Source organism: Halichoerus grypus, chromosome 13 (assembly GCF_964656455.1).
Source record: "Halichoerus grypus chromosome 13, mHalGry1.hap1.1, whole genome shotgun sequence".
NCBI lineage: Eukaryota > Metazoa > Chordata > Mammalia > Carnivora > Phocidae > Halichoerus > Halichoerus grypus.
The window spans coordinates 89,634,557-89,650,760 of record NC_135724.1 but is presented as its reverse complement, the minus strand read 5'-3'; the positions used below and the strand labels follow the sequence as shown (position 1 = coordinate 89,650,760).

Genomic DNA, 16,204 nt, shown 5'->3' with positions numbered 1-16,204 from the left:
CCTGCGTTTCTTCGGCTGCCACCAGCTGCAAGGCGGCTGGATTTGAAACTACGGCACAAACAAGAGTAGAAGCAGGTGTTAGAGAGTCTGCTCAGCACCAGGCTAGCTCACGGGAGAGTTAAAATAAAGAGGGCATGGGGGCGCCTGGCTGGCTCAGTCTGTAGAGCGTGCCACTCTTGATCTTGGGGTTGCAAGTTCGAGCCCCACGTGGGGCATAGAGATTACTTAAATAAATAAAGATCTAAAATGAAGGGTCTGAGGACACAGTCCTTTTGACATTTAGCTGAGGACAGAAGCATGCATTTAGGAAGTCACTTGAATATAATAACAAAGCTTCACCCACATAAAAATGATGGAAAAAATGCCCGTGAGTTAGTTGGTTGAGTTTGGGCTTTGGTGTGTAGTTTTGCCTTTTCTTCGGGAACTTGGATCCATGGTTTAAGACAATGTACGTGTACCTCCCATTGACTGAAGAGCCCAGAACGTCTGACCTGTGGTTTCAGTCTGGATTCTGCCAACCGCACACTCACGGTGACGTTCAAAATGTCCTCTCCCCAGTAAAACATATTCTTGACTGCCTGCCTCCCACTGCCTCCCCTGATTGAACTCCTGCCTAGGCAACCATCCCCCTCCACAGACTCTTCTACGGCCTCATACTGGTCTTCTCTTCCCTTCAGCGTCTGCCCCCGCTCCCACGGTCTAAGTTTCACACGACAGCCAGAGGAATGATGCAAACCAGACCATATTATTCCCCTGCTGAACACCTACCTCCCTTTCCAACCTTCCCCACTCCTCTCCAGCCGCACTGACCCTCCTTCTGTTCCTGGACCAGGCTATGTCTGCTCCTGCCTCAGGACCTTTGCACATGCTCCCTTCTCTGCCCAGGAATTTCTCCCCCCCCCCCCCCAGATCTTCACATGTCTAACACCTTTACCTAATTCAGGTCTCAATTCAATGCCACAACCTCAGACGGGCCTTTCCTGACCCCCTGAGCCCCACCCTATTACACTTCCCTAGGAACTTATCATTAGGGGAATTAGTCTGTTCACAAGGTGGGTTTTTTTTCCCATTGTTTGTCTATCAAACACTGCCTCCTCCGTGAGGCCATCCCTTACCACCACTCCCTGCACACACAAACACATGCGTGTGCGCACACACAGAGAGTCCGTTTCTATCACATTATTAGGATTTATTGAACTCATGCCACTTGTCACCGCCTGATATTTTCCAGCTTAGGAATCTGTGTCTCATGTCTTTCCCCCAGTATCAGCTCCTGGAGCACCGAGATCCACTCGGACAACAGCACCTGGGACACAAGAGCTGCTGAACATTCCTTATGTGTGGAGGAAACGAACCAGACAGCCTGAATCTTACAAAATGCTGAGACCCTTTCCCTTGTCCACGGTTACCTGACATATGACATTCTTCAGAAAGGGAAGCACGTTAGAATTGATAATTCCGTACTCCAGCATCTCGGGCATGATCTCCATGGCTTCCTTCATGTCCGTAGCCTCGGAGATCATCTCTGCGTGGGAACAGACACAGAGGGTGAGTCACACGGGGAGGTGGCAGGCAGGTAACTCTCCCAAGTACCCGGCGAATCTGCTCCTTCTTCCTGAGTAGCTAACCCAGGAATGTTCCAGGCACAGACTCAAAATGATGCTGACGTCTAGTCAGACAAATCCCTCGGCCCATGAGACACTGAGAGAAACCTGACATGCTGGGGTCCCCGGGCTCCTACCAGTAGCACAACAGAGCTACCCAGACCAGCGGATAGACACACTCGTGTTTTCTAGAAATGTTTGCTGGGCTCCTTGCTTTGCCTGGGTCCCCACTCCTAGCAACACCTCTCCAGTTCATCACCAGAGTCCCTTCTGAGTCACGAGTATTTTTAAAGACAGATTTGGTGACAGCCAACCGTTCGGCTGGGTTTTATTTTACACGTCTTTACTCCGCCCAACCAAACATCAATGAGCACGGGAGACATTCTGAAGGTCCCTTGGGCCCTTCCCTCAACCTCATTGGGAAACAAAACAGAAACACGACAAATATATCAACCAAGGCAATCATTTCGCTGGCTTCGGACCCACATCTGTGTAGACTTTATCCTCTCCTCACTACGTTTCTGTATATCAAACTCCTCTTTACTCAAATTTAAAGGGAAAGTACGTAAGAACCCAGAATGTGAAAGAAAGAGAGCCTGAACTCAATGAAAGACGACCATAGAGACACAAGATGATGAGAGTGAGCAGTAACAAAGCCCGAGGGGACGCCGCGGCTGTCCTGCTCACGGCCTGTGCGCCCAAAAACGCCATCCAAGTTCAAAAGAGAAAAAAGAAAGCCACATAATGTTTGCTGTGGAATTTACTGTGAGTCCTAAAACATAGCTATGCACCTCCTCCACGGAGGCAAAGGCAGAAGAAACGGGGGAAACCCAGGCAGGAAGACTGCGGAGTCAGCCCGGATTAAATAAGGCAAGAGGAAGGGCTGGGGGTCAGAAGAGACAGGAGAGTGACAACCACTGGGAGGCCGGGGGTGTCACCAGAAACGCCCAGGTGGCTCCCAGAATGCAGCAGGAATGCACAGCGGGAACATCCCGCCCAAAAGTTACCCCGCGGAATGAACTTGGCCTCCAAGCAGCTCCTCTGTCTTAAATCACATGGCCACACGGAGAAAGCCCCAGAGCTCATCCTACAACTCAGGATCACATCATTTTGCATCTCTCTCCCTTTAATTGTTACAACAGAACCAAGAATATATTCACACAGCCAGTCCTCATTATTCCTGGTAGTTCTGTTCTGTGAAGTCTCCTCGAATAAGGAATTAACGAATACCCAGCCATTGCTCCTGCAGGATACCCGGGGTTAAGTTCCTGCAGCCTCTGATCACATTTTCATCAGCCATCAACACATAACCTGGCTTTATTTGTGTTTCTGTTTAAAGACAACTTATTTAATGTACACAGTTGATTCGTTAACACTGAACTCAGCCTACGCTATAACTCATGCCTGAACTACGCTTCTCTAATACACCTGTGTCCTCCATGAGAAACGTCACAGCCTTCTCGCGCTCAGAAACACTGGACGGTGCTCCAGGACTATGCTTGAGGCCATTTTAAACAACGAAACCACCAACAAAAAGTACCAAAAAATGTGAGAACCATGGCACTAAAGAGATAACAATAAGGACAGTCCACCCTCAGCCAGAACACACAGATTCAGTGACTCAAATGTTTCCCCATTAAGGGGTGCCTGGCTGGCTTCATCACTGTAACATGCAATACTTGACCTCGGGGTCGTGAGTTCAAGCCCCACGTTGGGTGTAAAGATCTCTTAAAAACAAAATCTTAAAAAAAAAAAAAAAAGTCAAATGTTTCCCCATGCCGTGCACATCCACGAATGACTTCAAGGCTCAGCAAGGATTGATTTGGGGGTTATGAAAACACGTGAGCAAGTAGGTGAATTCACAAATAGGGAACCCACGAGTAATGAGGATTGGCTGGCCTGGGAAAAAAAAAAAAGGTTGTATTCTCAAGAAAGTGTAAAAATTAAGAATCTCACAGATACACACCCAGGGGCATACTCATCCACACGCTTGCACACACACTAGAAATATACCTTTTGTATTTCTGAGAAAATACACCACATTCTGGTCCAGAAACTCCCCAGGAACAGGAGTACACAGCACATAGAGATGGGTCTTATCCACAATGTGCTTAACGGTTCTCTGAAACATGGGGGACAAAAAAACATCAGGCTGAGAGACACCCACTCACCCAGACAAGCTAGCGTTCGGGCCCACCTGAGCCCTCCTCCCTGTGCCTTCTGAACTCCCAGCTGACAAAGGGCCCTAGCGGACCACACACACGCACGCGCACACACGCACGTGCACGACAAGGCAGCCAGACTTGAGCGCTCAGCCTGACTCTTCTATTAACTGGCTGATGCAGCCACACTTGACCTGGGAAGTCCAGACAGAGCTTTCCGAGGCTGTAAATTGCAACAAACGGGCTTGAATTTGGTTTCGGGGGTGGGGTATATTTGTGGAGCTGATCAGAGTAATTTCATTTAGCACAGGCCAGACTCGATGCTTACGTCCTGGCTTTAAGCTCCACCTCTGGGATTTGTGAAGTAAAAGGTTAACTCAGCAGGCCTGGGTTGTCCAAACTCTGCGTGTTGCAAAGGTTTTCAAGCTGGCCCTTCACGGGCTCCTGGGTGATCACCTCTGTTTTTGGAATAGCCTACCTGATGTGAGTGTCTTTGTATACCTGGGGCCTTGGGTCATGCCAGGTAGTTTATACTAGCAACGTGATGGGTGGTGAATGCCTGTTTCTGTTTGCCTGGGGCCCCGGTCACCTTATATCAGTTTGACTTCCTGCAGGCTAGAGACCGGCCCTTCACACCCATAGATGCTCCGTAGAAACTCTGGACTCCAAGGCTTGGGTGGGCTTCCTTGACTTCCTATGTGTTCTCGCACATACTTGCTGGGAGAAATAGCACATCCAGGCCACGCTACCAGGAGCTCGGACCCCTTTTCCTCCCGGACTCTGCCATATGTACCTTTTTCTTTGATTCTACTCTGCATCCTCTCACTGCAATAAACTGTAACCACGAGTATAAAAGTTTTTCTGGGTCCTGTGAGTCATCCTAGCAAATCATTCAATCTGAGGGTAGTTGTGGGGACTCCCAACACAGGAGTCCATCATCTGTACTCCAAATATGTTCCCTCAAATATGAATGTCAGTTACACAGACTCATCAGAGGGGAGGGAATTCCCATTACCCCACCAAGGAGGGGAAAGAGCCGAAAGTACCTTGACAGGGAGGTCTTCTAAACTCTCTTCGCCCGCTTCTCCATTCTCTATGTCGATTATAGGCTGGTTTACAGAATCGTTTCTCACCTGCAAATTCTTGGCTGCAAAACATTATTCAGTGTGCAAACTGAAATAAGCAGAAACGTAGATTTCCTGCCATCAAGACCAGACCCGCATCTTGTACAACAGCATATTTCATTCAACAGACGTGTTATCCAAAAGCTATACATACATTTTTTACATGAATCCTATCAGAGCCTTGATGTACGTTATAATGGCGAAAGTTCTTTGTATTTCTGATGGGTGGGTTCTCAGCCGGAAATTTAATGTGTATGCGTGTGTGTGCGCACACGCGTGTGCATGTCCCAGCTACCATGTGCAATGTGTGACTTCTCAGAGATTTTCACTTTAAAAGGGAGTTTTATTATTAGGACGAGAATGATAGCTCATATTAGCATTTACTCTATTTTCTCTATGAAACTCGAAACTGGTGGGGGATGAAAATAAAAGAAATCTAAACAAAATGAATGTGTATCTCTCAAGTCTACTCTTATCGATACAGATCTGGAAACCTCAGAGCCTGTCGGTCACAGCCCTGGGAGTTACTGACGAGTCCAGTGATCACACAGAAGGGAGAGCTTTCCCCAAAACGGTTTGGCTCTTAGTGCAAAAGGCGCCACATGACACCAGGGTGGCTTGGGAATCAAATCAGCGTGTGGGGTCTCCTGGTCTACTTGTGGTTTTCTCATCCATAAAATGGGGACAGTAACATCTAGTGGTGAGACTCAGGAGAATTCAGTGGTGGTGTGGTTCTGTGCCTGGCACACTGACGGCCTGAGGCCAAAAACACACTTACGAATGCCCCGAATGAGTGCAGCTGTACTCCTAGACTTGGTTCAAATGGTTAAGTTTTAGGTTATGTATATTTTACCACAATAAAAAGAAAAAAATGCACTTGAATATCCACTTGGAAGTAACGTTAATTTGCTTTGTCGAGAAGACCTCCCTGACTTTTCTCCCCAAGCAGCCTCCTTCCACAGAGTTCTTTCCCGTCCAGAGACTGACTGGTGTGTCTTCGTGGAATGTCGCAGGAAGTGTGGCTGTGGCCTTCATCCCCACCGTCTGTCTTATCGAAATCCAGCCTAGCTAGCCTTCCTGAGAATGAACGGACAACCTCTCTTTCTGACCTCACAGTCCTCTCCCTGCGATCTGTAACCACATTGTGGGTAAAAACGAATGCTTCTGAAGAGAGGAGGAGGACTAGCAGAGACAGAGCCCGTCGCCAAAAAACCCCTTTTCCCTCTGATTTTCAAATATTAGGTATCTTTTGAAAGTGAGTGTCTAACCTACAGCTTCTGCTTCTTGTAAGGGCAGGTGAATCACGGGGTAAGTGTGGCACGGGGGCCGTTTAGCTCTGCTGGGGACATGCACGGCCCGGAACACGGTTTTCTCAGTCTCGGCCCTACTGGTGTTTGAGGCTGAATCATTCTTTGTTGCGGGCACTGTCCTGTGCGTTTTAAGATGTTCAGTGGGATCCCTGGCCTCTCCCCTCCAGATGCCGGCAGCACCCACCCTCCAGCCGTGACAACTAAAATGTCTCCAGACATCACCAAATGCCCCATGGGGGCCCAAGTCACCCCTGGCTAAGAATGCTGCCCCCGATAGAGGGCCAACAGACCCATGAAAAAATGTTCAACATCACTCAGCCTCAGGGAAATGCAAATCAAAGCCACAGTGAGATACCTCCTCACACCTGTCAGACTGGCTACAATTAAAAACACGTTGGTGAGGATGTGAAGAAAAGGAACCCACTGCTGGTGGGAATGCAAACTGGTTTAGCCACTCTGGAAAACAGTATGGAGGGTCCTCAAAAAGTTAAAAATAAATCAGAGAGGGAGACAAACCGTAAGAGACTCTTAACTCTAGGAAACAAACTGAGGGTTGCTGGAGGGGAGGACGGTGGGGAATGGAGTAACTGCGTGATGGACATTAAGGAGGGCATGTGATATGAGTACTGGGTATTATATAAGACTGATGAATCACTGACCTCTACCTCTGAGACTAATAATACATTATATGTTAATTAATTGATTTTAAACAAACAAACAAACAAACAAAAAGAACTACCCTACAATCCAGCCATTGCACTACTGGGCATTTACCCAAAGAATACAAGAACACTAATTCAAAAGGATACACACACTCCTAGCAGCATTATCTACAATAACCAAATTATGGAAGCAGCCCAAGTGTCCATCGACAGATGAATGGATAAAGATGTGGTATATATACACAATGGAATATTACTCAGCCATAGAAAAGAATGAAATTTTGCCATTTGCAACAATATGGATGGAGCCAGAGAGTAGAATGCTAAGTGAAATAAGTCAGAGAAAGACAAATACCTTATGATCTCACTCATATGTGAAATTTAAAAAGCAAAACAAATGAACAAAGGGAAAAAGGAGAGAGAAACCAAGAAACAGACTCTTAACTACAGAGAACACACTGATGGTTATCAGAGGGGAGGCAGGTGCGGGGACAGGGGAAACAGATGATGGGGATGAAGGAGGGCACGTGTCCTGAGGAGCACCAGGTGATGTATGGAGGTTCCGAATCAGTATATTGTACACCTGACACTAATATAACACTATACTGAAATTAAAAGTTTAAAAACTTAATACATGCAACTGCCCCCCCAAAAAAGGGTAAAATAAAAAGTTTCAGGAATGAGGACAAAAAGAAAGCTCAGTTAGATAAATAGTAGAAATACACTAGAAATAAAATGAAATCGTTCAACAACAAAAAAAGGAAGAAAAAGAAAAGGTGAGGCGGGAGAACTGGGTCAAAGCCTGCAGCTGAAGCCACCGCACCCCTCGACGAGACACAGAGCCTGCAGAGGCCAGCAGGTCGGGCCGCTCGGGGCTACTTAGAGCCACTTCTCCAGCTCGGACGTGTCGCTGAGCAGCAGTGAAAGCCCCCACTCGAGCCTCGGATCAGCCAAAAGCAGCGGCGCGTGCGGGTGGCACAAGGGGAAGGAAGCCGCGGCCACACAACAGCGCCCCCCGCGGCTCGAGGGCTCCCAGACGCGGCTTGCACAGGACTGGGGGGTCCGGGCCCTGCATTGTCCTGGGTGGAAGAGGGCGCCCCCCCGAAGTCACGCCGCCCAGACCCTCAGAAGGGGACGCTATTTGGAAAGAGGGTCTTTGCGGATGTAAAAGAGGAGGTCATGGAGAGGGCAGCCCCTAAGTCCGGTGGCTGTCGCCTTTACAAGAGTAAGGACGGGAAGATTCTGGGCCCCACGGAGGAGGAGCCACGAGGGATGCGCGTGCAAGAGAGGCCGCGGCCCGAGGGGCAAGGCAGGTGCTCCGCGGGAACCCGCCCACCCCCGCGCGGCCCACCGAGGCCTCAGGGCTGAGGGCGGACAGCCAGCACCCCGCTCGGCACCCCACGCCGGTCCCCTCCCCCCCGCCCCTCACCTGACTCACGCCCCGACTCTACTTTCCGAGCGTCCTCCTCTTCCTCCTCGCCTTCCTCCTCGGTCGCCACCGGCACGTCGCCCTCTTGACCGCCTCGAGCATGGAAGAAAAAAGTAACACGTGGCTGTCCCACCACACGAGACACGTGAGGCCGCCGCTCCCCCGGGCGAGGTCAGGGCGAGGACGCGCGAGCCCCTTCCCCTCCCGCCCCTCGCGACCCCGCCCCGCACCCTAAGACGCTGGAGGGCGGGGGAGACCTGCTCCTCTCGCGGTAAGACGGGCCTCGGGGGCGAGTTCCCGGGCTTGTTACACCTGCCACCTGCCCGTCTGGAGCCTTCTGCCTCCTTGCTCCTCCTTCCCTGCCCTCCTGCACTGGCGCCAATTTCTGAACCAATACAGTCACACCGGAATGTTCCAGGTACCCCAGACAACTTTAAGTGGCACCAAAGGAAGATCTGTGCAAATTCCCCAGGAGATGAAGGTCAAGGTGGCAGAATGATCAGATGGTTCCACCAGCCCCAGGAAATATAAGTGATCAACAAGCATTAAAAAGAGGCTCAACTCCACTGATTATTATTTAGAATGTAATATAGGGGACACCTGGGTGGCTCGGCCCATTAAGGGTCTGCCTTGGGCTCAGGTCATGATCCCAGGGTCCTGGGAGTCCGCACTCAGCAGGGAGTCCGCATCAGGATTCTCTCTCTCCCTTTGCCCCTCCCCCACTGCACGCTCCCTCTCTCTCTTTCTCTCTCCCCCCCCAAAATAAATAATTCTTTTAAAAAATGTACTATAGATTAAGCAAGTGCAGCCCCCATTCATCTATGGGATTGGCAGATATTAAAAAGACTGACAATATCCGATGTTGGCAGGACTCTTGGCTAACAGGCACCCAGCCACTGTTGGGTGTGGGCCAGGAGGCCCCTTCTCCAGAGCAGTCTGGCAGCCTTTCCATCGTGTAAATGCACACACCTAGGAAACCAGCAATTCTGCTTTTATAAACCTCTCCCACAGAAATACACAGGGTGCAAAGACGGATGTGCATTGTTACCTTGTTTGTGAAAAAAATACTATGGAAAGGTAAATAAATGTTCATTAATTAGGGAATGGATAAAATATGGTGTATCAATGTACTTAAAAACCTATAAAGCTAGGTAGTTCTATAGGTATTGACATGAAAAATTCTCAAGATGCATTTGAGGGAGACAAGTCACAAAATAATATATATAGTATGACTGATTTTAGAAACTTATTATATAGAGAAGATATAGATGATTGATTGATTGATTGATTGATTCAGGGAAAGATCTGGCAGGATACATGACAAACTAACAATAGTGGTTACCTACAGGAATGGGAGTAGGACTTAAGGGATAGTGAAGGCTTGCTTTTTCACTTTTTACTTTGTATAATTCTATGTCATGTGAATTTTTAAGAGAATGCCCTTCAGTAATACTTAGTGTCATTTTTTAAAATTTAAGTGAGTCATTACATGACATATACAGCCTGATTCCATTTTATTTTAAGAAATACACACTTACCGATTGGAACAGCATCTTGGGCTAGCTGCTACTAGTTACAGACACCCCTCTTTCCTACCACCACCCACACCAGCATCTATTTGTCTCCATTCATATAATTTTTAACTGGGAGCAGAGAGAAATCTTAACTGGGGGCAAGGACAGAAATAGAAAAGAGGGATGGTGGGGCGCCTGGGTGGCTCAGTTGGTTAAGCGACTGCCTTCAGCTCAGGTCATGATCCCAGGGTCCTGGGATCGGGCCCCGCATCAGGCTCCCTGCTCGGCGGGAAGCCTCCTTCTCCCTCTGACCGCCCCCCCCGCTTGTGTTCCCTCTCTCGCTGTGTCTGTCAATTAAATAAATAAATAAAATCTTTAAAAAAAGAAAAGAGGGATGGAGGGGCATGCACTGGCCCCACTCCAGGTCCTGTGAACAGACCAGAGCACCATAAAGGATCCGATAAAACTTCCCAAGTGTCTTCATAAGCAGAGAGTGACAGTGTGAGCCACAGAGCTGGGGAGGAGGCCGCCCTCCCCACCTCAGTCTAGAACCCAACACCATTCTGGTGACTCCAGGATCGGCAGCTGTGAGTCTCTAGGGACAGGATGCTCAGCGGGGGATGCGTTGGCATCCTCATGACGTGGTGACGGTGGAGAGGAGCCAGAAAAGGAGGGAAAGAACGGGGAAGCGAGTCAGAGACAGCACAGAAACGGGTCACAGTCCAAGGCAGACTTCCGAGCACCCTTTCGAGGGTCCAGGAATGACCCCAGGGACTGAAATCTGCTTCCACAAAGAACAGGGACATCCAGCCGGGGGACACTGGGCTAAGCAGGTGTCAGTGTACGCCGCTCGGAAAGCAGCCGCCGAACTGCAGGAAGTCCGGGCCGCGTCGGGGAGGCTCACCGATCTCCACCTCCACCTCTTCGGGCACCACCTTGCGGTAAAAGAAGAGCGTCAAGGCGCCCTCCTCATCACTGGTCTGGTTGAGGAAGTGCAGGATGTGGTCCTCGACCTCGCCGTCGTTGCGGTTGAGCAGCTCCTCGAAGAGCCGGGGGTCTGTGATGCCGAAGGCCGCGTACACGCGGTCGCGCATCCACAGCACCCGCAGGTCGTCCATGGCGCCGCGCAGGGCCCGATGGCGCCCTAGGAGCCCAGCGACGGGCGGCGTCCGTGGCAACGACGCCCCTGGCAACGGGCGCCCCGGCAACGGCCACCCGGCGCGCGTCCGCTGGGTCCCGGGGCGCGCCCGCCCCCGCCCCCGCGCTCGCAGGGGCGCGGACCGGGAGGCCGGGGAGGGGGTGGGGGTGGCGCCGGGCCCTGTGCGGAGAACCGAGCGGAGAACCCACCGGAGAACCGAGCGGAGCAGCCCGGCAGCACGCTCGCTCCCGGGACGCGCAGGGACGAGGACGGCCAGGAGCGCCGGAGCGCTGTTGCCCGGGACAGCCGACTGCGGACCCCGGGGCCGCCTCCTGGGATCCTCTCCACCGCGGGCGAGCGTCCCGCCCATGGTGCCGCTAAGCAGGCCGAGACCAGCGAGGTGACGGAAGAGGCAAGGGGAGGTGGCAGGGGCAGAGTCAGAGGCGAGGCGGGACTAACTGCCTGAGCCCCCAGCCACTATGGATCAAAGGGCCTCAGAAAAGCAAATACTTCTCGAAGAGTTCCAGGAAGGGGCAGGTTCACCCTTGCACACAGGATCGGGGAGGACAGTGACCCAAGAAGGGACAAGTGACTTCTGGCATTTGGGATCAGGGAAGGGGCCAAGTCTTTTGGCTTTCCAGCCATGAATAAAGCAAAAACACCCATGTTTTAAAAAATATATTTATTTTTCATTAGTAAAAGGAAGTTCAATACTGATAGGAAGATGCAAAATTGTCCTTTCGTGCATTTGTGGAGCTTTAACTTAGTGACTGTGATTTCCCCCTCACAGAGCTGAGTCTCTAGATGACAAGACTGACTCTAAGAACTTAGCCTTCCTGTTGGATTTTCCCATCAAGGAACAAGTGGAATGTTCGAAGTATTTCTTACAATTCTAAACCAAAGCTCAGCATCAATGACCTGGCTGTTAGAAAACTATTACTTGGAACTGCCTTATTTTCATCATCCTGAATTAAGATTTCTTAATAACCTTATCTGAGATAAACCAGATGGCATGCAAGCAAATTTGGCTTTAAAATTTTAATGAAGAAATTTACTGTTTTTAAATGCAGACTGCAGAACAGTTATAGAAGTTTTTTGTTTTCCAAAATGAATCAGGTCCGGAAATATCTGAATATTTAACTCATAAATATCATGAGTTACCTAAGCTATATTCTATGGCTTATTAAACTACTGCAGACTGAAAACTGAGAAGAGAATATTTTTATAAAATACCCACTCAGGAAATGAGGACACAGTGGCATTCAGTGAAAGGTGAGGCTCTTCAAAGTCCAATCTGCGATGAATGGAAAGCTCACCGTGATCATCAGAACAACCTTTGAGCTCCTTAACTGATCACAATTATGTCACCATGAGGACATTCCTTACCCTTGCAGGATGAAATCAAATTCTGTTTCCTGAAGAAATCCCTTGGATTTTTATTTTAGGACTCCATCAACACAGAGAATGAACACCTGAATGAAAACTGGAAAATGTGGCCGTCATGCCATTTATCATGACATGTCCTCTTTAGGAAAATAAACAGATATTTAGCATCATCCAGGCAACTGACCATTTTTCCTCTGGATATTTGCTATTAAGGGAATAGAGTCGGTCTTGAAAATTGTATGTGTAATGGTTCTACCAAACAACTTAAAAACAAAGCACAGCAACCGCTCTGGTAACATGACACTGGAACCTATAGCTTTAGGGGAAAAAAAAATGTCCCCGGTGCCTAAAAGACACCATCAAACTCTATCTCTAGAGAGTTCACAGATGTTAGACTATTAATACATTCTTTTATATAACTATGTAGAATATAATACTATTACATAGGTTTCAATTAAAAAATGACTCTTCCCTCTCTGTTCTATATCATGATAAGAGGTGTTACTTAGAATTACCAACTGGCCCATAACAAATTACCAGAGGGGGCCCTAAAAAATTCCAGCAGACACCACATTGTCTCTTGTTTACTAATCAGTTAATAGTGCGCTGAAATTGGGGGTTTCCTAGGGATGGATTAGTTACCATTTTCTTACCACAGTTCCTTGGAATAAAGTAATAAAGATGCCAACTGGTGGGGGACAAGTCTGCAACCTCGGCAGCATTATTGAGATTTTGTATTCCCCCAAAAGAAGTGTCCAACCAACAATACACCTTTCCAGGGAAACAACTCTGAGAACAGAATCAATTCCCAGAGTCTCATCAGCATCGTTTTAGGTTTGATACTGTAATAGGAGGAACAAAACCCAGCCACTCCAAACTGGTTTTGGGTAACAGCTCCCAGAAGTGGCATGGAGCATTTACTACACTTAGAAAGGTTTAATGGTGGAGTCACAATTATGTCAGCGTGCTCAGTTCCTGCCTCTCAGCAAACAGGTCTTGACATTACTTGAGAAGATACACTTAGATTCGGGGCTACCACAAGCTCAGCTTGGAATGAAAATTCCAAACTCTGCCACTAGCCAGGTGAAGGAGCATGGTGACAAACAGGCCTTTTCATGTGCATTCCTCAAAATGTTAAGAAAGTGAGAACACTGCAGATTTATTTTTGAAAACAGTTACCTAAAATCAATTATAGTAAAATATGAAAAATGAACATAATTTACAAGAATATAGATCTTCCTCAACTTACGATGGGGTCTCATCCTAAGTTGAAAATGCATCAGGTGAAAAACACACCTCACCTAGCGGCCACCACAGCTCAGCCCGGCCCACCTTCAACGTGCTCAGAGCACCGACGTGAGCCTCCCGCTGGACAAAATCACCTGACTACGGCACTGACAGTGACAGACAATGCAGGTGGCGTCTGTGACCCTCGTGATCGCGTGGCTGACGGGGAGCGGCGGCCGCTGCCCAGCATCATGGGACGGGATGGGACCGCGGATCGTAAGCCCGTGACAAGGTCTAGATTCAAAATTCCAAGTACGGTTTCTACTGAATGTGTTAATCGCTTTGATGCCATCATTAATTCAAAATTCATTAAATCAAATGACTGTTAAGTCAGGGGCTGTCTGCACCGATTAAAATGTTCAGTAGGACTGACCCAAATTCATTCAAAACTAAATGTCAAGTGAATAGATGAATTTAAACTAAAGATTATAAGAATTAATTTTCAACTGATCCGAATAGTGTTTGAAAGTTTAACTCTAAATACCTTTATCAGACCTTTATTTAGAATTAGTCTGAAAGTAAAAAATTATAATTATCTATTCTCAAGGACAGGTGCAATCTCTTCATGGTAAAATATCTTAATTTATATTTTGTTATAAAAATATACAAAACACTACTTTTTCTCTTCCCTTCACTCAGTATAAACCCCTTTTGGTTCAGTAACATCAGTAACATCAGCCAAGCTGGTCTCAAAGTTCAAATCACATCCATATTGTATCTTCTACAGTCACACTGGGTTTTAAGGCTCAGTATACAGTTTATCTTTCAAACATTACAATTATCATAATCGGTTTTATATAAGGATAACAGGGTAAGAATATTTTTAAAAATATACAAGTGCGATAACCATCTGTTGTACGTTATTTTATCCCATTTTCCCCAATTATTAAAACAAGACAAAATTGTAGAAACAATCCCCTACTTGCAGTTCTAGATAGCATACAATAAAAAAATGTTTACATACTTTTAATCAAGCAGAATGTGAATCTTTTGATTATCCATCATTAAATTTTTTAAAAAACTAAACTTCAGCTGTTGGAAAATATCTGACAATGTCAAGCGACAGAATAACTCTTTTTTTTTCTAATAAGGTGAAAAGGAATTGAGTATCTAAGACCATTTTCACTTAGCCATTCAAAACCGCTTCTCTCCTCCAAGCCTATATTTTTAAAAATAACTTTAACATAACTTTTGGCCTTAACTTATATTTGCTCATCGTAAAAACTGAAAGAAATTTATCTATCTGAAATTGATAAACTTTACAAAATATTTAACATGAGGAAGAGGTATATCTTACAGAATTATTTGGCTATATCATAAGGCAATCAACGAAGACGAAATTTTTCCTATCATAACTCTGACGTAAGTGAAATTCTGTAACATGATAATTCTCCATAAATTTGACAGCTTGTTAGATACGGCAACTCGATCATGCCATGTCGTCACTGAATTTCGACGAAAGTAGTCTGAATGAGAAAGGAACAAATTTGGTGCCTGCACCAACGTAGAACTTGTTCTGAAATTCTACCCTAAAAAAAAAAAAAATTCAGTTTATTAATGAAAGATTGTAACATTTCCTACATTTCTTAAAACAACATGTATAAGTTAAAAAACAAAAAAAACAGGGGCGCCTGGGTGGCTCAGTCATTGGGCATCTGCCTTCGGCTCAGGTCACGATCCCAGGGTCCTGGGATCGAGCCCCGCATCAGGCTCCCTGCTCCTCAGGAAGCCTGCTTCTCCCTCTCCCACTCCCCCTGCTTGTGTTCCCTCTCTCGCCGTGTCTCTCTCTGTCAAATAAATCTCTAAAAAAAATAAAAATAAAAAACAAAAAAATTTAAAAGTTCCTGTGCTAAAGTTGCTTCCATTCCCATACATCTTGCACAAATGTTTTTACTTAAATAAAACACACACACACACACACACACACACACCCTGCCCCATGTGGCCTTTCTCGGTGTATAATAGAAACACAAACCCATCACACCACCTCACGCACTCCACACAGACACGCCCCTCTCTCCAGCCTGGCACCTTCACACACAGACAACTGATCTGACACATACTAGAAACCATTAAGAAATATGTAAGAATTTTATTTTATTTTATAATAAGATAAAGTAACCTTTCAGACCCCAAATGAATTAAAAGTATTAAATATACATAGGTATTCAGCAAGCATAAACTTTTACTTGTCAGTGATACTACTTCAGAATCAAAATACAATTTTAACTCAGGGGATTTGAATCTAGATCCCAGTGTTGGGAAGGCAAGAACCAGCCCAAATTAAGTGGCCATATTTGTGTGGGGTTATATATATACATGTGGGGAAGGGGTTCTTTTTTTTAAATAACAGCTTCAAAGCTAAATTACACACTCACCAGTGGAGGCGTATGGCGTGAAGAAATGCAGAAAGGCCTTCCATGATCAAAAGGATGAAAATTGTCAGAACTGCAAAGAGCGCGATAACTGGTAGCAGCAGCAAGACTCCGTAAGTGGTGTCTACTCGGAGGCCCACGCGCACCAGCATGGTCCACAGGACGTCGGATAACTCTGCAAGGGAGGCGGTTAGCAGAGTTCACTTCTGTTTA

The 16,204-nt window shown here is 47.0% G+C and overlaps 2 protein-coding genes across 2 annotated transcripts in view; both read right to left on the bottom strand.

Moving 5' to 3' along the window:
* DNAH10 (dynein axonemal heavy chain 10) overlaps positions 1 to 10,923 on the bottom strand; it is a 128,122-nt gene extending 117,199 nt beyond the window's left edge. Inside the window, exons 1-5 of the mRNA XM_078061091.1 lie at positions 10,710 to 10,923; positions 8,292 to 8,375; positions 4,813 to 4,913; positions 3,618 to 3,726; positions 1,410 to 1,525 (exon numbers count right to left, since the gene is read on the bottom strand). Of these exons, the coding sequence (XP_077917217.1) occupies positions 1,410 to 1,525; positions 3,618 to 3,726; positions 4,813 to 4,913; positions 8,292 to 8,375; positions 10,710 to 10,923 (624 nt within the window). The remainder of the gene's footprint in view (positions 1 to 1,409; positions 1,526 to 3,617; positions 3,727 to 4,812; positions 4,914 to 8,291; positions 8,376 to 10,709) is intronic.
* A 685-nt stretch (positions 10,924 to 11,608) lies between these two features.
* ATP6V0A2 (ATPase H+ transporting V0 subunit a2) overlaps positions 11,609 to 16,204 on the bottom strand; it is a 40,688-nt gene continuing 36,092 nt past the window's right edge. Inside the window, exons 19-20 of the mRNA XM_036080740.2 lie at positions 15,995 to 16,166; positions 11,609 to 15,145 (exon numbers count right to left, since the gene is read on the bottom strand). Coding sequence (XP_035936633.2) covers positions 15,046 to 15,145; positions 15,995 to 16,166 — 272 coding nt within the window. The 3' untranslated portion in view covers positions 11,609 to 15,045. The remainder of the gene's footprint in view (positions 15,146 to 15,994; positions 16,167 to 16,204) is intronic.